Raw genomic sequence first — 26113 nt, forward strand, 5'->3', positions numbered from 1 at the left:
CACAGCACCACTTCCGGCTTTTTTCTTTTTGCTTATGTGGTGCTGAGGAATCGAACCCAGGGCCTCAGGCATGCAAGGCAAGCACTCTACCACTGAGCCAACTTCTCAGCCCCCATGTAGATATTCTTGTAATAAAGCTTAAGAAATGGAGTACAGGGGCTGGGAAGGTGGCTCAGTGGTAGAGCGCTTGCCTTGCATACATGAGGCTCTGGGTTCGATTCCTCAGCACCACATAAGCAAAAAGCCGGAAGTGGCGCTGTAGCTCAAGTGGCAGAGCGCTAGCCTTGAGCTGAAGAGCTGAGGGACAGCGCCCAGGCCCAGAGTTTAGGCTCACGACCAAAAAAAAAAGAAAAAGAAATGGAGTACAGTTGGTCACCATTGACTTAGCTATTCAGGAGGCTAAGATCTGAGGATCATGGTTCAAAGCCAGCCCAAGCAGGAAAGTTTGTGATACTCTTATCTCCAATTAACCAAAAATAAAAAAGCTGGAAATGGAGGTTTGGCTCAACTGATAGAACACTGTCCTTGAGCACAAAAGCTCAGAGACAGCACCCAGGCCCTGTGGTCAAACCCAGGACTGGTGCTCTCTCTCTCTCTCTCTCTCTAACACACACACACACACACACACACACACACACGTACTGATAGTGGCTAAAGTTAAGGAGGCCATATCCTTAACACACACACACAAAAGTTAAGGAGGCCATATCCTTAACACACACACACACACACACACACACGTACTGATAGTGGCTAAAGTTAAGGAGGCCATATCCTTAAAGAATTCCTGTTGTTCCTGATCACTCAGAAAGTTAGATGTTAAAGAGATTTTCATCCCGTTCTAGAAATCTGAACTCTTGTGTTTGTTTCTGGCCCTAGGGTGACTACGTGCACAAGTCTGTGTTTATCATTTTCTTCCAAGGTGATCAGCTGAAAAACAGAGTCAAGAAAATCTGTGAAGGGTAAGAAGCACCTGCTTTTACCTAAGAGGGCACAGCCTATTGCTTGACTAATGAGGTTTAGGATTCAGAATAGTGAAGTGCATATCCTATTGAGCCAATTTTGACATGGTGAATATATCATTTATTTTGTGTGTACATGTGCCAGTATTAGGGCTTGAATTATGAACTCTTGTCAGCATTCTGTCTCCTTTTTCACTTATGACTGACTGATACTGTACCACTTGAACCACATTTCTTTTTTTTGTTTGTTTTTGTTTTGCCGGTCATGGGGCCTGAACTCTGGGTCTGGGCACTGTTCCTCAGCTCTTCAGCTCAAGGCTAGTGCTCTACCACTGGAGCCACAGCGCCACTTCCGGCCTTTTCTGTTTATGTGGTGCTGAGGAATCAAACCCAGAACCTCATGCTTGCAAGGCATGCACTCTACCGCTGAGCTACCTTCCCAGCCCTGAACCACATTTACTTTCATGTATTGGGTTATTTTTGGTGCTGATGTTGGAATTTTAACTCAGAGCTGTGGTGCTGTTGCTTAGCTTTTTGCTCAAGCCATTCCACCAATAGAGCCACAGCTCTACTTCTCAGCTTTTTGGTGGTTAATTGGAGATAAGACTCTCATGGACTTTCCTGCTGGCTTCAAACTATGATCCTTAGATCTCAGCCTCCTTCGTACTAGGATTACAGGTGTGAGTCACCAGTTCTATTTATTGCTTTTTACAGGTAATCTGAATATAAGAATCTCTTGCACTTGTCTGCCTGGGCTGGCTTTGAACCTCAACTCTCAGAATTCAGCCTCCTAAGTAGCCAGGATTGTAGGTGTTCCTACCACTGCTCAGCTTTTGCTCATGTTTTTTGCTCATGGCTAGTGTTATACCATTTGAGCTCCAGTCCAGCTTTTATTGCAGTGGCTAGAGATGGAGTTGCATGGATATTTCTGCCCAGTAGGAGTCAACCACTGGTGCCTAGTAAATATGTTGGTTACTAATGTTAGGTCTATTTTATTGTGGTTTTTTTTGGCGGTCGTGGAGCTTGAACTCAGCTGTCCTTCAGCTCTTCAGCTCAAGGCAAGCTCTCTACCATTTGAGCTACAGTGCCACTTCCTGTTAGGTCTATTTTAAACCATTAGAAAAAGAAATAATTCCTAGTGTTTTGTTTGTTTATTTTAGTGTCATCAAAACCAGTTTTCTTAGTGGGATGCCAATGGCTCAAGCCTGTAATCCTTGCTACTCAGGAAGCTGAGATCTGAGGATCAAGGTTCAAAGGGAAAGTTCTTGAGACTTTTATCTCCAGTGTTTTTACTGGAGAAAACCAGAAAACTGGAAGTGGCGTTGTTGTGGATCATGTGGTAGAGTGCTAGCCCTTGGTCTAAAGAGCTGGAGGACAGCACAGAGGCCCAGAGTTCAATACCCAGGACCAACAACAAAAAACACCAGTTTTCTTTATCTAGGACAGTGGATTTACATATGTGCATTAAGCCATAGCTCTTCTGAAATTCTACCATATTGACAGAGTTTTTTACATGGATTTTTTCCCCTAGAAATTTGCAATAAATTTTCTTACTATTTTTTAATATCTCAAGAGAATTACATAGCTATGAGAATTTCAAAATAGTTCAAATGTTGTTATTACCCTGTCTGCAAGCCTCATCACATAATTAGTGCTGGTTAATGCATTAGCCTTACTTAATCCTGTTTGTGGTGCTAGTAATTTAGAATTCCTTTTTGAGATTGCTTGAATTGAATATGTTAAAAAAAAACTTCACTGTTCCTAAGGCAATACCCATACATTTTAGGTTCCGAGCCTCACTCTATCCCTGTCCTGAGACACCACAAGAAAGGAAAGAGATGGCTTCCGGAGTCAATACCAGGATTGATGATCTCCAAATGGTACACCAAGGGCCAGAGGGATTTTTGTTTTTGTGAACTACTACAGTAGAGGTCTTTTGTCTTTCCTAAATCACTGAGTTTGTTAGGCACCTGCAGAAGTTGAGGATACATTAAGAAATGAAGAGAGGAAGAGAGGAGAGAGGAGGGAAGAGAGAGGAAGGAAGGGAAAAAAAAAAGGGATAGGAAGGGGGGTTGTACCCATGTATAAGTCTGCCTGGGATCTGAGCATATCTCAAGGAATGACTGTTAATAATAGTGTTAGTTGAGGCTGGGAATGTGGCCTAGTGGTAGAGTGCTTGTCTAGCATGCATAAAGCCCTGGGTTTGATTCTTGAGTACCACATAAACAGAAATAGCTGGAAGTGGCACTGTGGCTCTAGTGGTAGAGTGCTAGCTTTGAGCAAAAGAAGCTCAGGGACAGCACCCAGACCCTGAGTTCAAGCCCCAGGATTGGCAAAATATATATATATTATCCTCAAGGCAGGAATGCTATAGGCATCAGGATTTAAATCCTCTCTAGTTTATGAGTCTGGGATTACGAGAGTGCGCATGTATGTGTGTGTGTGTGTGTGTGTGTGTGTGTGTGTGTGTGATGGTATTGGGCTTGAACTCAGGGCCTAGGCACTGCCCCGTAGCTTTGTTAGCTCCAAGGCTGGCAGGCACTCTGCCATTTGAGCCAAAACTCCATTTTGGGCCTTTTGGTGGTTAATTGGAACTAAGAGTTCTTCTATGCATGAACCACTAATACCCAGTAAGTCCAATATTTTTTTATAACAAAAAAAGGGAAGGGCTGGTGTCATGGCTCAGTGGTAGAACACCTGCCTAGTAAGTTCAAAGCCCTGAGTTCAAAACTCAGTACTGGTAGTGGAGGTGGGCAGCAGGGATGAGTATGTTTAGCTAAGAAAAAAAGAATACAGAAGTCAGTCTTACCCTTATACACATATTCTTCTCCCAGGGCAGCTTCTGTTATAGCATGGTGTGTTTCTGGTCACATTTTTTTGTTTGTTTTTTGTTTTCTAGTCCTGGGCTTGAACTCAGGGCCTAGGAACTGTCCCTAAGCTTCTTTAGCTCAAGGCTACCACTACTTGCGCCACAGTGCCACTTCCGGCTTTTTCTGTTTATGTGGTACTGAGGAATTGAACCCAGGACTTCATGCATGCTAGGCAAGCACTCTACCACTAAGCCATATTCCCAGACCATCTGGTCACCTTTTTATCTTTTCTTTTTTGGTGCTGGTCCTGGGGCTTGAACTCAGGGCTTGGGTTCTATCCTTGAGCTTTTGTGCTCAAGGCTGGTGCTCCACTTTTGGCTTTTTGGTGGTTAATTGGAGATAAGAGTCTCACACACTTTCCTGCCCTGACTGGCTTTGAACCGTGATCCTCGGGTCTCAGCCTCCTAAGTAGCTAAGATTATATGCATGAGCCACAGGCACCTAGCCATATTGATTTTGTAACTACACAGTCCAGGCAAAGAGCCTTGGTATAATTCTAAAATCCATTGAGACTGAATTAGATTTTGACCAAGTCACAGTGTGTATTATGCACACTATGATCATCAAAGATTTTTTTTTTTTGGTTGTTGTTGTTTTGTTTTTGTGGCTTCTGCTATTCAGGAAGCTGATTCAGGAGGATAGCAATTCAAAGCCAGTTTGGGCAGGAAAGCCCATAAGATTCTTATCTCCAGTTAACTACCAAAAAAGTCAGAAGTTGAGCTGTGGCGCAAGTGGTATTGCATTAATCTTGAGCAAAAAAGCTCAGGGATGACTTATATAACTATAACCCCGCTGTACATCAATAACAATAAAATATATGTTGTTGTTGGTGGTGGTTGTGGGGCTTGAACTCAGGGCTTGGGTGCTGTCCCTGAGGCTTTCTGTGCTTAAGGCTAGTCCTCTACCACTTGAGCCACAACGCCACTTCCAGTTTTTGAGTGGTTAATTGGAGATTAGTGCCTCATGGGGACCTTTCTGCCCAGACTGGCTTTGAACCATGATCCTCAGATCTCTGCCTCCTGAGCAGGTAGGACTGCAGGCATGAGCCACCAGTTCCCTGTTTAATAAAATACACTTAAAGAAAAGAAAAAGCACAGGGACACCTGAGTTCAAGCACCAGGATTAGCAGCAAAAACAAAAAACAAAAAAGGCCTACCTAGGGAGTAAAGCCTTATCTGTGATGGCAGTTGTATGTGGCAGTCCAAATTCATTTGGAGCTGTGAGTAATCCTCATTGTCATAATGTCTCCCAGATCGCATTCCAGGCATGTCAGGTGATTAGTACTTTACTCTTCTGGTGCTGCTGGCTCACATGCAGGGCATTCTGCTGCTTGCCATTCTTAAGTGTGGGACTGTCTACTTATAAGCTTGTGGACCTGTGCTACCCACCTCTTCAGGTTCAGGCTTCTATGTGGAAAGTACTGCTCTTTAGCCATCCAAGTGAAAGCTAGGAAACTACATTTGTTGTGCTTTGGGTTGGTGGGTGAATAAAGAGAAAGCTAAAACCTGTTTTCTCAGGTGTCTTTTCAGCTGGAAGCTAAATGAAAATGTACATTAGTATAGAACTAATATTTTTTGCAATTTGACCAAGAATCCAAAAATCCAGCCAGAGAAAGAATAAGGTAGTTCTTTGGTAACTTTTTAAAAAAGCTATGCCTCTTTGCCATTCCTATTCTGAGATATGTTCCTTTCTCCAAAGGTTCTGAATCAAACAGAAGATCACCGCCAGAGGGTTCTGCAGGCAGCTGCTAAGAATATTCGAGTCTGGTTCATCAAGGTGCGGAAGATGAAGGCTATCTACCACACCCTGAACCTATGCAACATAGATGTGACTCAGAAGTGCCTGATTGCAGAAGTCTGGTGTCCTGTCACTGATCTTGACTCCATCCAGTTTGCACTCAGAAGGGGCACGGTGAGTCTCCAAAGCTAACCAGTGAAGCTTACACCAGGAAGAGAGGTTCTGATCAATTCCATTTTATGACATCTTGCCTTTTAGAGTTATTTTTATTTTTATTTTTTTGATTGGTCATAGGGCTTGAATTCAGGATGTGGGCTCTATCCCTGAGCTTGTTTGTTCAAGGCTAACACTCTACCACTTTGCACCACAGATCCACTTCTGGTTTTCTAGTTGTTAATTGGAGGTAAGAGTCTCATGGCTTTGAACCCTGATCCTCAGGTCTCAGCCTTCGAAGCCACCAGTGCCCAGTTTACTTTTAGAGTTTTTAATATTATAATTCTTGTATCCTATAGTTTATATGTAAACAGAATGTCCTACAGTACCAACCAGGTGAAATGATTTGGTCATATGCCCGTGATTCTTAGCATGGCTCATAACTGAATATCAGTTTCCTCTTGACTACTTCTGTAGTTCATTAGAGCAATTGCTCTCTAGGCCTGGAAGGATTCAGAGAAATACAAATGTGCCTCCTCAAGTATCAGTTTATTAGGATAGGTTGACACTAAGAGTAGAATGTATGTGGAGAGAGGTATAGCTTTTCTGATGAAACCATCAGAATGAATAAGATATTTATCAGCAGTGGTGAAAAGAAACCAATATGGACAAAAAGCAGAAGAATGGTACGGTAGTGTGTGGGGGACAAGAACAAGAATTTTAAAGGTTTTGTTGAAAGTAGGAACTAAGATTGCATATGGTTGTTTAGAACCTAATTGTGAATGAATTTTTTTGTGGGGGTGAGGGAATCAGTCATGGGGCTTGAATTCTGGGCCTGGGTGCTGTTCCTGAGCTCTTTTTTGCTCAAGGCTAGTGCTCTACCACTTTGAGACACAGTGACACTTCAGTTTTCTGGTTGTTAATTGGAAACAAGAGTCTTTAAGACTTTCTTTTGTGGACTGGCTTTGAACCATGATCCTCAGATCTCAGCCTCCTGAGTAGCTAGGATTATAGGTGTGAGTTGCCAGCACCCAGCTTGATTGTGTGTGTGTGTGTGTGTGTGTGTGTGTGTGAGGGGCTTGAACTCAGGATTCACCCTTGCTAATCAGGCACTTGATTTTGTTTTTTTTTGGTTGGTTGTGGGACCTGAACTGGGCCTGGGTGCTTTCCCTCAGCTCTTCAGCTCAAGGCACGTGCTCTACCACTTGAGCCTCAGCCCCACTTCCGGCTTCTTCTGCTTATGTGGTGCTGAGGAATCGAACCCAGGGCCTCATGCATGCAAGACAAGCACTCTACCACTGAGCCACCTTCCCAGTCTAATCAGGCACTTGAATCATACTTCCAGCCAGCAAAGACAGCAAAAGAATGGCTAGTGAGCAGAAAAGAACTCCTAAAGAATAAAGAGCAAGAAGAGGAAGAATTCCAGTGTCAGCTGTGTATGGGAGAGAAGACAGTCAGTTTGAATGAGCAGCCAGACTGCATGGATCAAGGCGTGAAGAGCAAGTGGTGAGGAGAAACTGAGCATATGCTTTGTTTTCTCCGTGAGAGGAGAGTGATGCTTGTGGAAGAAGCAGTTCCATATTTTGAGTTTTGGTTCCACATTTTGCTGGGACTAGAGATACACACTAGTGTTCTGTCTTAAAGTTTTTTTTTTTTTTCTGGTAAGGATGTTCTCAGGACTTAATTGAAATTGTATACTTAACTCCAAGTGTCCCCAAAGACTAAACAAGATAACCTTTTGTTGGTTTTATGCAGATAATTTATACAAAAAAACAAAGCACATTTTATGTGTACAATTTGAATTTTAATACATATATCCATCTGAGTAACCACTGCCACAAGGAGGAGGACAACCTAATCTTGATGTGTATGCTGATGTTTTTCAGGAACACAGTGGTTCCACTGTACCCTCCATACTGAACAGGATGCAGACAAATCAGACTCCCCCAACCTATAATAAAACCAACAAGTTCACATATGGCTTTCAGAACATAGTAGATGCTTATGGAATTGGGACTTACCGAGAAATAAATCCAGGTAAAAACACTGAACCTTTTTCCTCCTGAAGTTCTCATTTGATTCTTTTAATACCTCACTCTTCTATCCATTGATCAACTAGCTTTAAGCTAAAGATGATGTCAAGTCCTCAGTTCACATGTAATTCCTGTGGGACAAGTGTCAATTTGACATGAATAATAAGTTTATCTACTGCTTTAAGAACTCACTGGATTGAATTCTCTGGGTCATGAAGCCTTAGGAACACTTAAAATTCTCTTTCCTAGCTGGGCACTAGTGGTTCTCAGGAGGCTGAGATCTGAGGATTGTGATTCAAAACCAGCCAAGGCAGTAAAATTCATGAGACTCTTATCTCCAATTAACCACCAGAAAAATAGAAGTGGCGCTGTGGCTCAAGTGGTATAGCACTAGCCTTGAACGAAAAAGCTTAGGAACAGCGTCCAAGGCGGTTCAAGACTTGCAACCAATCAAAAAAAAAACAAAACCACAAAACACAATTCCTTTTCCTATATTGTTTTTTGGGGGGATGGGGTGGGGAGGTGTTGGTCATGGAATTTGAATTCTGGGCCTGGGCACTGCCCCTCAGCTCTTCAGCTCAAGGCTAGTGCTCTACCACTTGAGCTACAGTGCCACTTCCAGTTTTCTGGTAGTTTATTGGAGATAAGAGACTTATGGAAGCCAGGCGCTGGTGGCTCACACCTGTAATCCTAGCTACTCAGGAGGCTGAGATCTGAGGATCGAGGTTCAAAGCCAGCCCGGGCAAGAAAGTCCGTGAGACTCTTACTTCCAATAAACTGCTCGAAAACTGGAAGTGGCGCTGTGGCTTAAGCGGTAGAGTGCTCGCCTTGAGCTGAAGAGCACAGGGTCAGTGCCCAGGCCCAGAGTTCAAGCCCCACGACCGGCAAAAAATAAATAAATAAATAAAAATAAAAGAGTCTTATGGACTTTTCTGCCCAGGCTGGCTTTGAACTGTCATCCTCAGATCTCAGCCTTTCTAGTAGCTAGGATTACAAGTATGAGCCATCGGTGCCTGGCTTCCTGTATTCTTTTGTATGTATGTGTGCCTATACTGGAACTTGAACTCATGCTCATATTTAGTTTTTGTTTTTTGTTGGTCATGGGTCTTGAACTTTGGGCCTGGACACTGTCCCTGAGCTCTTCATCTCAAGGTCAGTACTCTACCACTTGAGCCACAGCGCCACTATCAGTTTTCTTGTGGTTGATTGGAGATAAGAGTCTCATGGGACTGGGAAGGTGGCTCAGTGGTAGAGCGCTTGCCTTGCATTCATGAGGTCCTGGGTTCAATTCCTCACCACCACATAATCAGAAAAAGCCAGAAGTGGCACTGTGGCTCAAGTGGTAGAGTGCTAGCCTTGAGCCGAAGAGCTCAGGGACAGTGCCCATGCCAAGAGTTCAGGCCCCATGACCAACCAAAAAGACCAAAAAAAAAAAAAGTGTCTCATGGATGTTCCTGCCTGGGCTTGCTTTGAACGACAATCCTCAGATCTCAGCCTCCTGAGTAGTTAGGATTACAGGCGTGAGCAACCAGCACCCAGCTTTCTGAAGTCTTTCTCAGCCATAAAATACCTAGCCTTCTCTAGAAAATCATTTATAGTAATTGTTTTAAGGAAATTTTTTTGGCCAGTCCTGGGGCTTGAACTCTGGGCCTGTATACTGTCTCTGACTCCCTCCCTCCCTCCCTCCCTTCCTTCCTTTTGTTCAAGGGGAGCACTCCACCCTTGAGCTATAGTGCCACTTCTGGCTTTTTCTGAGTAGTTTATTGGGGATAAAAGTCTCACAGATTTTCTTACCCAGGCTGGCTTTGAACCTTGATCCTCAGATCTGAGCCTCCTGAGTAGCCAGTGGGAGCCACCAGTGCCTGGCTTAAGAAAAATATTCCAAGATATATTTTAGACTTCCTCCTGGCTTCCCTATTCTAAGGTTATATAGAGAAAACAGTTATTATTAGCCACTTTTAGTATATCAGGTCTCTCCTCTTTTGAAAAAATTAATTGTTGTCAAGAACTAGCATCCATCTTTAGTTGGAGCCGTCACAATTCTAGGCTTTCTCCATTACTTGGTAGCTTTATTTAGTTCATACATGGCTGTTGCACAGGTGGAGTGAGCTGGTCGTCCCAGAAGCTGTGTCAAAAGGGTTAGAAGGGAACTAGAGAGTAAACCATGTTACCTTCATTTCCTGTTAGCTGCTTTGCAAGGGTGCATAGATCCTGCCATGAAAGATTTTTCCTGAGAGTTCATCTGTTTGCCAGCTGAGGAATAAGCTATCCCCATTGATCTTAGAATACAGAGAAAAATGTGGTATTTGGGACATTGTTGTGCTTTTATGTAATTTATGTTTTTCTTTCTTTGGTTCTTTGTAGCTCCATATACCATCATCACTTTCCCCTTTCTCTTTGCTGTGATGTTTGGAGACTTTGGCCATGGCATTTTGATGACCCTTTTTGCTGTGTGGATGGTGTTAAGGGAGAGCCGGATCCTCTCCCAAAAGAACGAAAATGAGGTAATGTTTGTTACATCTGTATTAGATTGAAAAGTTGTTTCTTAAGTATTCATTATAAAATTAATGATCTAGAAATCCATGAATTTATTATTTGTTTGTTTGTTTGGGGGTCCGGTAATGGAGCCTGAACTCTGGGCCTGGGTGCTGTCCCTCAGCTCTTCAGCTCAAGGCTAGTGCTCTACCACTTGAGCCACAGCGCCACTTCCGGCTTTTTTCTTTTTGCTTATGTGGTGCTGAGGAATCGAACCCAGGGCCTCTGGCATGCAAGGGATGCGCTCTACCACTGAGCCACCTTCCCAGCCCCCCATGAATTTATTAGAAGGAAATAGAGAAGCTCATTTGAACACTGAAGAGGCCACATGGTAAATTCCTCTTAGCATTGTAGTTTGGACTTCAGTTCAAGCTTTCTGAATTGGATTGGGTAAAATATTACACCCAAAAACATTAGCTGAAATAGTACATTTTTCCGTCACTTCTTTCTTCTGCTTCCCAGATGTTTAGTACTGTGTTCAGTGGTCGATATATCATTCTGTTGATGGGCATATTCTCCATCTACACTGGCCTCATCTACAACGACTGTTTTTCCAAATCTCTTAATATCTTTGGGTCATCTTGGAGTGTACGGCCGATGTTCACTATATATAATTGGACGTAAGTTGCAAAACTAAAAGTCAAAACTAATTCTTTTTATATCCAGCTCTTATTTGTAAGACAGGTGGTAAACTAACCACCCCCTTAGGAAATACTTGGTATTGTCCCTGTTTCAGAAGAATGCAGTGTCACCTCTTAGGTATGCTTTAATCTGAAGTGCTTTGTTATGTGTTCAGCAACTATCACAGAATTAGGACGATAAATTAACTGCATTTATTTATCTGTATACTAAGTATAGATTCTCCAAATTCCCAATTTAGTTGTGGATATTTGGTTAATTTTTCCTTGTGTCTGAATCCTCATCTTTGACTTAGTCCCTTCATCTTATTGAAGAGATAGGATAGATGTTTGTAGTTTTTAGGGGGATGGGTTTTTCCACGCCAGTGGCTTCCTCTCTTAATCAGAAGTAAGTGTGACTTTTCACGGTAGGGAGGACACACTTCGGGGAAATCCTGTTCTCCAGTTGAATCCAACTGTCCGAGGAGTTTTTGGTGGACCATACCCATTTGGCATCGATCCGGTAAGAGTACTTCTTTTTCTGTGTGCTATCTCCAAGGTTTTTAATATAGCCCTGAAAAGAGAATTAAAGTGAAGAGTTATTTGGTTTTTAGTTGACATATTTTTTTTAAAACTTGGATGTATTTGTTCAGTTTATCAGACTATAGAAACCTAAGTACCTTGGAGAGCTGTGTGTATGTGTATGTATGTGTGTGTGTATTTTTTCCCACATTGTTTATTTCTGAGATGGCTAGTAATATCAACTGTGGTAAAAATGAATTTCAAGACTTCCAGTTCTTCATTGATTTCTACTTAATTTGATTTTTCTAAATGTTTTAGTTGAGCTAGACATTGGTTGCCTACAATCCCAGCTACTTAGAGGCTTAGATCTCTGAGGATCATGGCTCAAAGCCAGCTCAGGCAGAAAAATCTGAGAGACACTTATCTCCAATGAAGTACTTTAAAAAAAAAAAAGCTTCACAGACTTTCCTGCCTGGGCTGTCTTTGACCCATGATCTTCAGATCTCAGTCTCCTGAGGATTACAGGCATGAACCACCAGCACCTGGCTTATGTAATATATCATATTTCTTTGTCTTCTTTTAAGAGTTCCTCTTTGCTGGTGTAAAAGGATGTGATTGTGATAGTTATTAATCAGGTTTTCTTTTTTCAAAAAAGGTCTTTTCTTTTCTTTTTTTTTTTTTTGTCGGTCATGGGGCTTGAACTCTGGGCCTGGACGCTGTCCCTCAGCTCTTTAGATCAAGGCTAGCGCTCTGCCACCTGAGTCACAGCATCACTTCTGGTTTTCTGTTGGTTAATTTGAAATAAGAGTCTCATGGATGTTCCTGCTCAGGCTAGCTTTGAACCAAGATCCTCAGATCTCAGAGCTCAGCTTAAGAAAAGTCTTTTCTTAAATACATGAATAATATTTTTCTATTCAAGAATTCTTTGGTACCTTTTGTTTTCTTGGTTATAGATCTGGAACATTGCAACCAACAAACTGACCTTCCTCAACTCCTTTAAGATGAAAATGTCTGTTATTCTTGGTATTGTCCATATGATGTTTGGAGTCAGCTTGAGCCTTTTCAACCATATGTGAGTTATTCTGTTCTTATCATTGTAAAACATCTTTGGGGAGGGATTAGTAATTCAGAACCTGATTCTGTATTGTAGAAGTGATTTATAAAAAAAAAATCTCATGGTGAAGGTTACTGGTAATTCATGCCTGTAATCCTAGCTACTCAGGAAGCTGAGATCTGAGGATCACGGTTCAAAGTCAGCCTGGCCAAGAAAGGCTGTGAGACTCTTCTCTCCAATTAACCACTAGAAAACCAGAAGTGGCTCTGTGGCTAACGTGGTAGCATGCTCACCTTAAGCTGAAGAGCTGAGGGACAGCTCCTAGGCCCAGAGTTCAAGCACCATGGCCGAAACACACACACACACACACACTCTCTCTCTCTCTCTCTCTCTCTCTCTCTCTCATGGCTGCCAGTTGCTGGTGGCTCACGCCTGTACACACACACACACACACACACACTCTCTCTCTCTCTCTCTCTCTCTCTCTCATGGCTGCCAGTTGCTGGTGGCTCACGCCTGTAATCCTAGCTACTCAGGAGGCTGAGATCTGAGGATTGCAGTTCAAAGTCAGCCCGGGCAGGAAAGGCTGTAAGACTCTTCTCTCCAATAAACCACCAGAAAACCAGAAATGGCACTGTGGCTCAAGTGGTAGAGTGCTAGCCTTGAGCTGAAGAGCTGAGGGACAGCACCCAAGCCCAAAGTTCTAGCCCCATAACCACCACCAACAACAACAAATCTCATGGTCTTAAATGAGGACCAGTGGCTTATGTCTATAATCCCTGCTACTCAGATGGCTGAGATCTGATGATCCAGATTTGAAGCCAGCCTGGTCAGGAAAGACCATGAGATTCTTTGATTGGTAGTGGTAGTAGTAGTCCTAAGGATTGACCTTGGGCCCTGGGAACTGTCCCTAAGGAAGGCTAGCACTTTATCACTTTAAGCTACTGTGCTACTTCTGGTTTTCTGGAGGTTGATTGCAGATAATAACTTCATGTACTTTCTTGCTAGGGCTGGCTTTGAACCTCGATCTTCAGATCTCAGCTTCCTGAGTAGCTAGGATTAGCTCTATCAGCACCTAGACTCTTATCTTCCATTAACTAAAAGCCAAAAGTGGAGCTGCTGCTCAAATGGTAGAGCATTAGCCTTGAGCACAAAAACTCAGGGATAGGCCTGGGAATGTAGCATAGTGGTAGAGTGCTTGCTTAGCATGCGTGAAGCCTTGGGTTCCATTCCTCAGTACCATATAAACCAAAAAAGCCAGAAGTGGTGCTTTGTCTCAAGTGGTAGAGCACTAACCTTAGTAAAAGAAGCTCAGGGACAGTGCTCAGGCCCTGAGAGTTTTTTATGTATGTCCTTTAACGATTTACAGTTGTAATAAAAATATTTTTTAAAAAATCCTCAGCAATTTTGTCAAACTGAGTGAATTCTTTCTCTTGTTTTTGTTGGCTCTACCATTGAGCCACCTTCCCAGCCCCTTGTAGGAGAACTCTTGTGAGCATTCTGTTCCCCTCAATGACGAGGTGGCCCTGGGTCTGTTTATTCTTACGTTTTCTTTCTCTTTTCTCTTTTAGCTATTTCAAGAAGCCCCTGAACATCTACCTTGGATTCATCCCTGAAATAATCTTCATGTCCTCTTTGTTTGGCTACTTGGTTATCCTTATTTTTTACAAGTGGACAGCCTATGATGCTCATTCATCTGAGAATGCACCAAGCCTTCTGATCCATTTCATAAACATGTTCCTCTTTTCCTACCCGGAATCAGGTTTTCCAATGCTGTATTCTGGACAGGTATGTCAACTTAAAGGAGAGCTGTCATAGATAGTTACCCTAGGTCAAAAAGTTAGATGAAGGGCTGGGACGGTGGCTCAGTGGTAGAGTGCTTGCCTTGCATGCATGAGGCCCTGGGTTCGATTCCTCAGCACCACATAAGCAAAAAGAAAAAAAACGTAAGTGGCGCTGTGGCTCAAGTGGTAGAGCGCTAGCCTTGAGCTGAAGAGCTGAGGGACAGCGCCCAGGCCCAGAGTTCAGGCCCCATGACTGGACCCAAAAATAAATAAATAAACAAAAAGTTAGATGAAGACTCCTTTTCTATAGTGTTTGGTTTTCAGCCTATGTATCCAGATCTAAGTTCAGACCATCCTCCTTTGGCTTTGGAGAATTCACTATAATTTCTGTGTTCAGAAAGGATGTAGTTTAGAATTACCATCTATGGGACAATTCTGGGACTTATAGTATCTGTTGATCATTTTTGAGAAACCAGATAGTCGTATTCATAAATAGATAAGGAAACATTGGGGGAAAATTGTGTTGCATATTGATTGATGGACTTACATGTGATGTGCCTTATTCTTAACTTTGCAGAAAGGAATTCAGTGTTTCCTGGTAGTGGTGGCCCTACTATGTGTACCTTGGATGCTGTTGTGTAAGCCACTGATCCTTCGTCATCAGTATCTGAGGAGGAAGCATTTGGTGAGTATATTCCTACACTGGCATTACTAGGTTTTTTTTTTTTTTAAGATCAAAGCAGTTCCCCAAAGTATATAATTAATTTTCAAACATCTGTATATTCTTAAAATGCATTTACTTTGTATCCCAGCATGATCACTGGGCCTGCGGAAGTAGAGAAATACATATTTGTTGCTCAAACATCTGGATTCAGCCTTTGAGTGGCTGGGGTGGAGAGAATAAACCATGTGTCTGCTATCTTTTGTGGTCATGATTTACTCATACTGTGCTCAGAAGAATCCAGTCCTGTTATATGCAGCATCAGCCAAAGCAAGGCTAGAAGAGCTGCACACGATGAAACAACTCATGTGGTCTGCCTGGGCAACCACAGGACTGATGCTGGGACATTTTCTTTTAAAATGAGACCATGATACTTTCACTGAGCAAACATCCGGGAAAAAGGTTTGGTTTAAAGCACACTGATTTTTTTTTTCCTTTTAAGCAACAGCGTACATACAAGTATTTACTAATGTATGTGTGCATATGTTGGCCAGTGTTCAATATTGTGTAATTTCTGGCTATCCAATAATGCTTATTTACTGCACGCCTGGGGAAGCCCCAAAGACCTTGTTGCATGATATTCATGTGACTGTAAGATTATTCCTGCTATTGGAAAGCAGCTGAGTTACAAGACCGTCCTTCTCCCTTTTCTGACCATCTTCATCCTTCCACGTACCCTCCATTCGTCTCCCCCTTTCCCTCCCTCCCTCTTTTGTTTTCTTCTCCTTTCTTTTCTTCCATTCACTATCAGGAAGGGCAACCTGTGGAGGCCCCAGTCAGCCCAACCCCGAGCCAACAGGGACTAGAGGCAGCAGCGGCTGCAACAGTGAGTGCATTAAATCCATCACCCCAAACATTGTGTTTAAAGAGGTGGCAAACAGTGCAGCAGAATTCTTTTTTAATGCTATTGAGAGCATGGCACACATGTGCCCTCAGGAAGTGTGTCCTTGTAACTCATTGAAACACTGACAGAAGAGCTTTCCACCTCTTAAGAGTAGATTCTGGTATCGTCTTTACATTGATCTAAAGTTTCTGTTCAGATATGTAAGCATAGTCCTATACATGAGAGCACAGTGCATGTTGTACCTCTCTGAGTCCTATCATCTTACTGTAAAGTGGCAGCTCTTGGATTCATCCACTTTTGTGTCTGCATTCTGTGACTATGAACTGGAGATTTCTCAGCACGGAGGCTAGAACATCTCTGTGATTCTTGAGTTGATTTCCCTGTACTTTAGAATTCTGCGTGAGAGATGCTTGGACATTGGTCCTTTTTAGCATTGACTTATCCTTCTAGAATGAGAGTGTATACTTGTTCCCTTTATTGTAAGACTCCGAAGCCCTCACATCTTCAGCTGTTTCATTGAAATCTCTCTCCCATGTGTCTTGTGCATGCTATACATCTGGTGTAATAACCAAGTTCATGTTCTGTCTTCATCTTCCCTCCTTCTGATACTATCTTGTGATTCAGTAACAGCACTTTCAACTTCAACACATTTCAGTATTTGCTCTGAAAGGTATCTTTTAACCATAATATTATACTAATATCAGCCTAATTCATTCTGGATTTGTAAAATCTCACTATTAGTGATTACCTATGTACTTCCATGCTCTGGTAGCACATACTCCTTTAAGGAAAATGAAATGTTTACATGGATAACCGCTTTTTTCCATTATGGGCTCCTGATCATTTTAAACTTGGAAAATTACTTAGCCATCCTACTAGAAAAAGGATGATTTTTCTTTTTTCTTTTTTTTTTTTTTTCGGGTGGGGGGGAAGATCAGCAGGAATTTCAATTTTGCTGCTTCAAACTATTTTCCAGCAGGGACTTACTTTCTCCTTCCCTATGAATAAAAAATAAAAGCACACAATACCTGTGGCTGATGGTCTTCCCTCATACTGGTCTTTTTGCCAGTCTCAGCATCAGAAGGTGCTTCTGAGATGGTCTTGCTGCTTTGAAGTCTAGTACTTCTTCTGTGACAGACTGAGTTAATATCCCCAGTTTGCAAACCATCATATTCCTTTAGCTTGTCCTCTTGGGACAAGAAGATGTTCTTGCTACACTTGAAGTCCTTTTGTGGACTTCTTTTGAAGAAGAAATTCTTGTTATACTTGAAGTCCTTCTATTTATTTATTTATTTATGTTGGTTGTGGGGCTTGAACTCTAGGCCTGGTCGCTGTCCCTCAGCTCTTCAGCTCAAGGTGAGTGCTCTACCACTTGAGCCACAACGCCACTTGAAGTCCTTCTTTTGGGAGTGGTCAGATGTCATTTGTGCCTGACCTGGAAGTATTCAAACTATAGTACTTCCAAAATCTGACCAAACATCTGAATCACCTGGTAAACTTAATTTGTTCCTTAAGAGTATTAAATTCTTAAGAGTATTAAATAAGTGGAAGAAATACAAGAAGCTTATGATTCATATTAATTCTCACTCAGAAAATTTCCTACTGACATTAAATAATGCAATAGGTACACTTGGCTAGAGGGTGCTTATAGTACTAACCACAAAGAAACCTTCATCCCTGCTATGTTCTCCTCTAAAGCATTGTTAACAATGAGGAACTTTGTATCTGTCTATCATCTGTGTGTGTGTGTGTGTGTGTAGAAGGAGAGAGATGTATGGAATTGTGTTTTGGACTATAACACTTTTAGTAGAATTGGGGTTTGAACTGCACTTTAGACTTGTATACCCCTTGATTTTTTTTAGTTTTTTTTTTTTTTAGAACTTTAGTTTATCTTAGAGGGTGTTTCATAGTGGTACTCACTTTTATAGTAACCTGTAGAATAGTCTCTTGGATTACCAAAATTATGGGAGCACTCTTGTCATTGATGGATGTGTTGGTTTTTCCCAGTTATTTGCTATTAGAAACTATGATACATAATTAATCCTTGTCCATACATACTTTGTTAAAGCTTTCCAGCAGTACCATTATTGAATCTCAAGGATGCATGTGTTTTACATTTTGATATGGCCTTTACTGTGATTGTACACTTTACACTTGTAAAGATAGTAATTTTTTATTTTTTGCCAATCCTGGGGCTTGAACTCAGAGCCTGAGCACTGTCCTTGAGCTTCTTTTTGCTCAAGGCTAGCACTCTACCATTTGAACCACAGTACTACTTCCTGCTTTTTCTGTGGATATGGTACTGAGGAATGGAACCCAGGGCTTCCTGCATGCAAGCACTCTACCACTAAGCCACATTCCCAGCCCCAAATAGTAGTTTTCTTCTCTTTTTTTTTTGGTCAGTCATGGGGTTTGAACTCTGGGCCTGGGCACTGTCCCTGAGCTCTTCAGCACAAGGCAAGCATTCTACTACTTGAACCACAGCACCACTTCTGGTTTTCTGGTAGTTAATTGGAGATAAGAGTCTTATGGACTTTCCTGCCCAGACTGGCTTTGAACCATGATCCTCAGATCTCAGCCTCCTGAGTAGCTAGGATTACAGGCATGCATGAACCACCAGCACCTGGCTAAGATAGTAGTTTTTAAATAAAAATTTCCTATGTCCACCCAAGACCTAAAATATTTCTAAAAATAGTATTTGAGAATCTAAAGAGTAGCTTCCAAGGTGATTCTAATGGAGCTGGTTCTCTGGACAGCATGTAAGGACCACTGCTGCAAATGCTAGGGGTCTGAGCGGGCAGTGAGCTGCGGTAAGCAGGGCACCTAAAAAGTGAAGCTGGAGAGGAGGACTATAGGATTCTGGTCAAACCTGCTTTCATACTTTGGGTGCTGCCATCCAGACAGCTCTCTACATTGTCCCTAGACAGAAGCTATCTGAAGTGTGAAGAGCAGCCAACTCCTATTATTTATTTAGTTATTTATTGTTCTAATCCTGGGGCTAGAACTCAGGACCTGGGCATTGTCCCTAAGCATGTTTGCCCAAGGCTAGCACCTCTACCATTTGAGCCACAGCTTCAGTTCCAGCTTTTTGGTGGTTAATTGGAGATTAGAGTTATAGACTTTTCCTTCCTGGGCTGGCTTCAAACTGTAATGCTCAGATTTCAGCCTCCTAAATAGCTAGGACTACAGGTGTGAGCTACTGGCAGCCAGCTCCAAACACCTTTTTACTTTGCTGCTATTTTAACCCAATTCATCCTGGATTTTGTAACCAGAGGACTTTTACATCAATGAACCCCAAGAGTTTTGTTTATTTAATTTTTTGGGGGGGCGGCATTTTGTGAGAAAGAGGTCTGGTATGGGAGCTTGAAGTTAGGGCCTCAGGATTACCTGGTTTGCTTTCTTTTCTTTCTTTCTTTCTTTCTTTCTTTCTTTCTTTCTTTCTTTCTTTCTTTCTTTCTTTCTTTCTTTCCTTCCTTCCTTCTTTCCCTCTCTCTCTCTCTCTCTCTTTCTTTCTTTTCTTTCTTTCTTTCTTTCTTTCTTTCTTTCTTTCTTTCTTTCTTTCTGTTGGTCATGGGGTTTGAACTCTGGGCCTGAGAGCTGTCCTTCAGCTCTTCAGCTCAAAGTGAGTGCTCTACCACTTGAGCCATAGCATCACTTCCCGTTTTCTGGTGGTTATTTGGAGATGAGTCTCACAGAGTTTCCTGCCCTGGCTGACTTTGAACCATAATCCTCAGATCTCATCCTCCTGAGTAGAAGGATTACAGGTGTGAGCCACCAGAGCCTGGCTCCAGCCTAAATTTTGGTTGGTTATTTTTGGAGATAGAGTCTCACAGACTTTTCTGCCAAGGATACCAGGCAGAATCTCAGCCTCTTGAGTACCTAGGATTACGCTTGTGAGCTGCCAGTGCTGAACTAAACCCAAGTGTTTTTTTGTTTTTGTTTTTGTTTTTTTGGGTCCGGTTGTGGGGCCTGAACTCCGGGCCTGGGCACTGTCCCTTAGCTCTTCAGCTCAAGGCTAGTGCTCTACCACTTGAGCCATAACGCCACTTCTAGCTTTTTTTCTTTGCGCTTATGTGGTGCTGAGGAATCGAACCCAGGGCCTCTTGCATGCAAGGCAAGCACTCTACCACTGAGCCACCTTCCCAGCCCAACCCAAGTTTTTGTAAATCTAGTTGACTTGAAAATTCTGTGTATAGAGATCCTGCTGAAGACTGAAGAGCAAACACCAAGTCAGCATCTGCCCATATGCCTATAGAGGAATACTTTTTATTTATTTATTTTTTGGTGCCAGTCCTGGGGTTTGAATTCAGGGCCTGGGCACTGTCCCTGAGCTTCTTTTGCTCAAGGCTAGCACTCTACCACTTGAGCCACAGCGCCACTTCCAGCTTTTTCTGTGTATATGGTGTGAGGAATGGAACCCAAGGCTTCATTCATGCTAGGCAAGCACTCTACCGCTAAGCCACATTCCCAACCTAGAGGAGTAGTTTGAACATCATACATTCTCTAGCAACAAATGATTGTACATAAAGTTGTGGGGGGGGTGGAGGGAGTTGTCTTTCTTGACTTAGGGAGTCCTTTATCTTAGTAAGAAACCCAGTGCATATTTGAGAGAGGTTGCTGGAATTCTTGAGCTTCTGTTGAAACTTACCAGATAAACTCGCCTTGTCATTTGATTACCCTCCCTCTTAGAAAGTCTAATCTTCATTTGCAGTAAAACATGGCCACTGGCAAGCTTTATGGATGAGCTGCACTTGTTAGGAGAGTCTTCATATTCAGTTTTTGATCAGGGTGAGCCTGGTGCATCTTGGTGAAGCCAGATGAAGTGATAAATGCTGGTTACACCTGTGGGGGCTGGGGCAGGGTTGGGATGGGAGCAGTTGCCTTCACCACAACTGTTCAGTGAATTTTGCTTTTGTTGTTAGGATGTATGCCTTTCTGAGGTTTGTATGTACTAACCATCACCCTTCCCCACCTCACAGAATGTCACTTTAAAGCCCAGGCAAATTCTACTCTTTCTGTTCATCTGTGTAGGGAACTCTCAACTTTGGTGGGATCAGGGTGGGCAACGGACCAACAGAGGAGGATGCTGAGATAATTCAGCATGACCAGCTCTCCACCCATTCAGAGGACGCGGAAGAGGTAAGATCCAGCGGTGTGGGCATCTTCTTCCAGCTCGGTCGGGTCAGCCTAGTCTTGTTTTCCTCAGAGGCTCACTTCAGTCTTCTCCTTAAAAAAAAAAAAAATAATAATAGTTGGTCACCTTCTGGACCACTTAGGGCACTACAGCTGGCCTCACTCTTAAGCTCCAGGTGTAGCCCAAGGAGCCTGAAGCAGCTTTGCTCTGCTCTTCTTGATTTTCCTGTTGCCTGAAGTACTTTGCATGTGACCTTAGTTACTAACTGCTCTCCTTGGCCCAGGCAGCACCTAGTGTCCCAGCTTTTGTTACCAGAAGCACAGAGAGCTTAGGATAGCTTCTTCATCCCTTGATCCTTCTGAGAATTATTCTACTTAGACTGCTTACCAGCTGTAATCACTGATACTTTTTAAGGCCTACCTCTCTGGTATGTTCTTATTGCAGATATTTTGTTGGAGCTTTTTTTTTTTTTTTTTTTTGCTTTTTTTCCTGTTGTAGTTACTCGCCTTCTTTTTATAGGGAGAGTGGAAACATCAGGTTAGGCTAGTCTTTCTTTAAGTCATTACCTCCATCTCTAATTATTGAGTCCACTCTCCTTGCCCAGCTACTCATAGCACAAAGCCTCCAAACTTAACTATTAAATCTCATCCACTCATCATATTCTTTTTAAAATAAATAGGATAGAAATGAGATGGAGGATCCAGCTTGGGCTGTTAAGTCTATCTGCCTACTTTGACTCTGATTTTTTTTTTTTAATGCCAGATATCAGGATACTTTTTAAAAATATGTGACTTAATCCTCTAAATCCCTGTGTGTGCTAACAAGGCCTGCTTCTGACATATTAGCCCCATTTAATATTTCCAATCCTTCCCGAGGTATGTGCTTATAACTTGTGACCTTGTTTGTGGCGTGGCTTCCCACTTAAGTGTCAATTTGTGTTTTCAAGCCTACCGAGGATGAAGTGGTAAGACCAAAGCCTTCATGTTTATCTGGGGCTTCTCTTTTCCCATCCTTGTGATCACTCTGCTGTCCCTGCCACACCCTGGGGCCACACATACATGACCCTGTGCATCGTGCATCTCACTGGCCATTTCTAACCAGTTTGTGAGCCTGTGTTCTGACAAAGCTCATCTCCATTAACTGCATCTCATGCTGGTCATCTCTGTCTTTGTGTCATTGATTTTGCTGATCTAATACCTCTGAGAGTGGCTTTGAAGGAGTTGCAAGTAATGTCTGCACTGGCATTCTTGAAATGACTCCTCTCAGGGTTAAGTCCCATGGGCCTCCACCTTCCTCTCCTGTGGTAGCTATCTCTGCCCTGCTCCTCTGAGTGCTTATGAGCAAAGCTTACCTTTCCTCCCTGTCTGATATGCAGTCAGCCTCTTCCTGCTGCCCTCATCAGCTTGCTGATGCTTCAGCTTGAGACCGTATACCCTTGCTTAGAGTCAGTTCTGCCTCCATGTGACCTAGGTGAGAAGTAGACAGCTGTCCAAAGGAGATTTTGCCTCTCAGGTGCATCCTGGGAAAAGCAATCAGTCGGAATGGAAAGAGTTCATACAACAGGCACATGTGGAGAATAACAGAATGGAAAGAAATTTGAATTGTTTAGGCTATGTCTAAAGTACTAAGCAGTACTTCATTTAGCAACACACGTTTTTGAATTGAGTTTTTAAAAGGCCTCGCTGCACTGTTTGCGTCTTTCCCCAAAAAGTTCTCTCTAAAATACCTAGAATTATGAACTCTACCTATCCCTTTCCTGGCTCTCCTGGTCCTAAAGGGCAGAGGGATGGAATGGGGAAAAAAAAACAACCCTTTGCTGTTCTGTGTAAAAACAGGCAGTATGTGCTCTTCATGAAGTCTGGAGAGGCTCCTTTGCTGGCATCAAGGACATCCTTTGTTCCTGGACCGCTCGTCTGTGCAGTCGCTGGCTGACCTGCCTTGCATGGGGGGGGGGTTGGGGAGGCAGTGTTCCATGTTGGGGAGGAGCCCAGTCCTCTCCCAGTACTACCACCTCCAACAATACTGCTGTGAAAATACCTTTTTCATTGAGCACACAATTCTGTAGTCATTATCAGAATGGTTCAGCCAGCCATCTAGTACCAGTGTCCTCATTTGTAGCCATATCCCTAGGGGTTGGGCATCCAAATAAGATGGGCTAAATTCAGCCTTCCAGCCTCTGGCTATCCAGCCTGCTCATGGATTCAGTGTCCCTTGGCTTCCTCAGTAGTCATAACTGGTAATGGAGTTTGAACTTAGCCTAGAGCTATTCAGCTAGCTTGCTGAGCTGGCACTCTACCCCTTGAACCATGCATCCAGCCCTGCTTTTTGCTGGCTGTTTTGGAGATGGAGTCTTGAGGACTTTTCTGGCCTGGCTTTGAACCTTGATCCTCTGGATCTCAACCTCCTGAGTATCTAGGATTACAGGTATGAGCCTCTAGCACTCAGATAACATTTTATTTTATTTTATTTTATTTTGGCCAGTCCTGGAGCTTGAACTCAGGGCCTGGGAGCTGTCCCTGAGCTTTTTTTTACTCAAGGCTAGCGCTCTACCATTTGAGCCACAGCGCCACTTCAGGCTTCTTCTATATAGGTGGTACTGAGGAATCGAACCCTGGGCTTCATGCATGCGAGGCAAGCACTCTACCACTGAGTCACCTTCCCAGCCCAACATTTTATTTTTATCAGGCAAATTTAGAAAACTGATAAGTTACTTAACGATTTGAAACAAAACAGATTCTTTTGGAGGAAAAAAAGTTCAGCCTACTAGAATTTTCCCACTTTGCTTGGCTGTGAAAACTGTTTCACATAGGGCATTGTTCCCTCTCCCTAGGAGGCACTCAGCCAGCTGCAGACCAGAGCCAGGTCCCTGGTATCTGAGAAATCTGTAACTACACAGCAAGAGTCAGTGTTCCCACCCCCACTGTCCTCTTCTTACCAAGTACATTCACCAGCCCATCTACGCACTCGCCCATCCATCTTTGCATTCCTTCACCTCCATGTGTCAGGCACTCACTGTGTTTAGTGCTGTAGAAACAGAAGGCAAACAGTTGTTGCCTTTAAGGATTTCCCAGGCAGAGTGTTGGAAGAGCCAGGGTGACAGACACAATAGATGTGTGCCAAGGATGCTGTGACAGCACAGAAAAAGCATCTCACAGACACCGGGGTGAGGAGACCTGGAGAGGATTCTCTTAGGGAGCAAGTGCTGAGCTCAGTTTGGCCAATCAGGCGTCTCTGGAGAGAGAGAGAGAAGAAGAAGATAGACCCACCAGTGTCCATAGTGTTCCAAAAATGAAATGAATCTTTGGGTTGCTTGGCCCATACCGTGTTGAGCAAGGGTTCAGTTTGGCTAGAACAGGCAGTGGTTGGGGGACTGGGTGAGAGATAAGAATAGAGATTAGCAGGGACCAGCTATAAGATTTTGGGTCAGCCAGGTGCTGATGGCTCTCGCCTGTAATCCTAGCTACTCAAGAGGCTGAGATCTGAGAATAACGGTTCAATGCTAGCCCGGGCAGAAAAGGGCAGAAAAGTCTGTGAGACTCTTATCTCCAATTAACCACTAGAAAACTGGAAGTAGCGCTGTAGCTCAAGCGATAGAGCTCTCGCCTTGAGCTGAAGAGTGCAGGGATAGTGCCCAGAGTTCAAGCCCCACGACCGACAAAAAAAAAGAAAAGATTTTGGGTCATTTAGGGAACAAGCTTTGGGACTCATGGAGCAGGGGCTGACACTGACCTAAGCACATGTGCACTGCTGGTGGTGAAGTTGTAGGGTACGTTGAATGGGGGAGAACCAATCTGGAGGTCTGGACAGCTTGTAGTCAGAAGTGATTCAGGAAAGAACTGAGCAACTTAAAGGAAAATACAGCATTTATAGAGGGAATTGGAAGGGAAGGTTCAATTTGAGACACTACCACAATAAAAGCTAATGACCCGGGGCTTTGATAAATGTTATGGGTAAGAATGAGATGGATTCCCAGACTTGGAAAGAGACGTGGAGCAGAAGTCAGTTTGCAGTTGCTGCGTTTCACTTGGTGCTGTTAGGGGTGGGCACCCATGGTATGCCAGGAGATGCAGCACAGCAGTACAGAGATGGAGATGTCCATTTAGGAGTCACTTCTGAAGTGACCATAGTGGCCGGAACGCTAGGCAACCTTGAGGCTTAGAGAAGAACTGTGATGGAGATAAGGAATTTCCAGGGAGATGGGAGGAAGATGAAAGGGAAGCAAGTGTGTCTAGGTGGTGACAGACATAGACTATGAGATTTAAGCACTGGGCAGTGCTTCCTCCTAGGAAGAGCCATTTTGAGGGTTGAAGCCAGAGTGCAGAATGAATGGGTGAGATAGAGAACGCAGAAATGGGAGCATGCACCTCAGAGCTACTTACATTGTGCTAGGCCAGATTTCTCATGTAATTCTCACCTTGCCTGAGAAAACGTGCCCTGACTGCAAAGCAGAAAGATGGGAATGAAGAAGGGGTACTGCCTAAAAGGAAAATTTCTCCCCTCCTCCTTTCCTGTTTTATTTTTGTTTTTGTTGTTGTTGTTTGTTTTACAGGGAAATAGGCGCAGTACTTGTTTGAACTTAGGACCTCTTGCTTGCTTAGCTGACACTCTATCCTTTGAGCCATGCCTCCAGCCCTACTGTTTTTGGAGATAAAGTTACACTGACTTTTCTGCTCACTGTGGCCTTGAACTGCCATCCTACGGAACTTAGCCTCCTGAGTAGGACTACAGCTGTGAGCTACTACTATCCAGCTTCTTTTTCTTTTTAATTTTTTATTATTGTTGTTTTTGTTGTCAGTGCTGGTACTTGACCTTAAGGCCTAGACGCTGTCCCTGAGCACTTTTGCTCAAGGCTAATACTCTACCACTTAAACCACAGTTCCACACCTTTTTTTTTTTTTTTTTGGTGATTAGAGATGAGAGTCTCATTGACCTTCCTGCCTGGGTTGGCTTCAGACCCTGATCTCTGATCTCAGGCTGCTGAGAATTATAGGCATCTACCACTGGCATTCAGCTTTTCCTTTTCTTTTTCTTTCCTTTTTTTTTTTTTTTTTTTGGGGGGGGGGGTCCGGTCGTGGGGCCTGAACTCTACGCCTGGGTGCTGTCCCTCAGCTCTTCAGCTCAAGGCTCTCTACCACTTGAGCCACAGC

The 26113-nt window shown here is 43.2% G+C and overlaps 1 protein-coding gene across 1 annotated transcript in view; it reads left to right on the forward strand.

Annotated features, from left to right (window-relative positions):
• Atp6v0a1 (ATPase, H+ transporting, lysosomal V0 subunit a1) overlaps nucleotides 1-26113 on the forward strand; it is an 80538-nt gene that overhangs the window by 44442 nt on the left and 9983 nt on the right. The window contains exons 8-19 of the mRNA XM_013037426.1: nucleotides 880-962; nucleotides 2749-2842; nucleotides 5531-5743; nucleotides 7609-7759; nucleotides 10120-10259; nucleotides 10753-10910; nucleotides 11340-11430; nucleotides 12383-12501; nucleotides 14055-14271; nucleotides 14845-14952; nucleotides 20864-20971; nucleotides 22802-22893. Of these exons, the coding sequence (XP_012892880.1) occupies nucleotides 880-962; nucleotides 2749-2842; nucleotides 5531-5743; nucleotides 7609-7759; nucleotides 10120-10259; nucleotides 10753-10910; nucleotides 11340-11430; nucleotides 12383-12501; nucleotides 14055-14271; nucleotides 14845-14952; nucleotides 20864-20971; nucleotides 22802-22893 (1574 nt within the window). The remainder of the gene's footprint in view (nucleotides 1-879; nucleotides 963-2748; nucleotides 2843-5530; nucleotides 5744-7608; nucleotides 7760-10119; nucleotides 10260-10752; nucleotides 10911-11339; nucleotides 11431-12382; nucleotides 12502-14054; nucleotides 14272-14844; nucleotides 14953-20863; nucleotides 20972-22801; nucleotides 22894-26113) is intronic.

This window comes from Dipodomys ordii, unplaced genomic scaffold, assembly GCF_000151885.1.
Source record: "Dipodomys ordii isolate 6190 unplaced genomic scaffold, Dord_2.0 Scaffold7, whole genome shotgun sequence".
NCBI lineage: Eukaryota > Metazoa > Chordata > Mammalia > Rodentia > Heteromyidae > Dipodomys > Dipodomys ordii.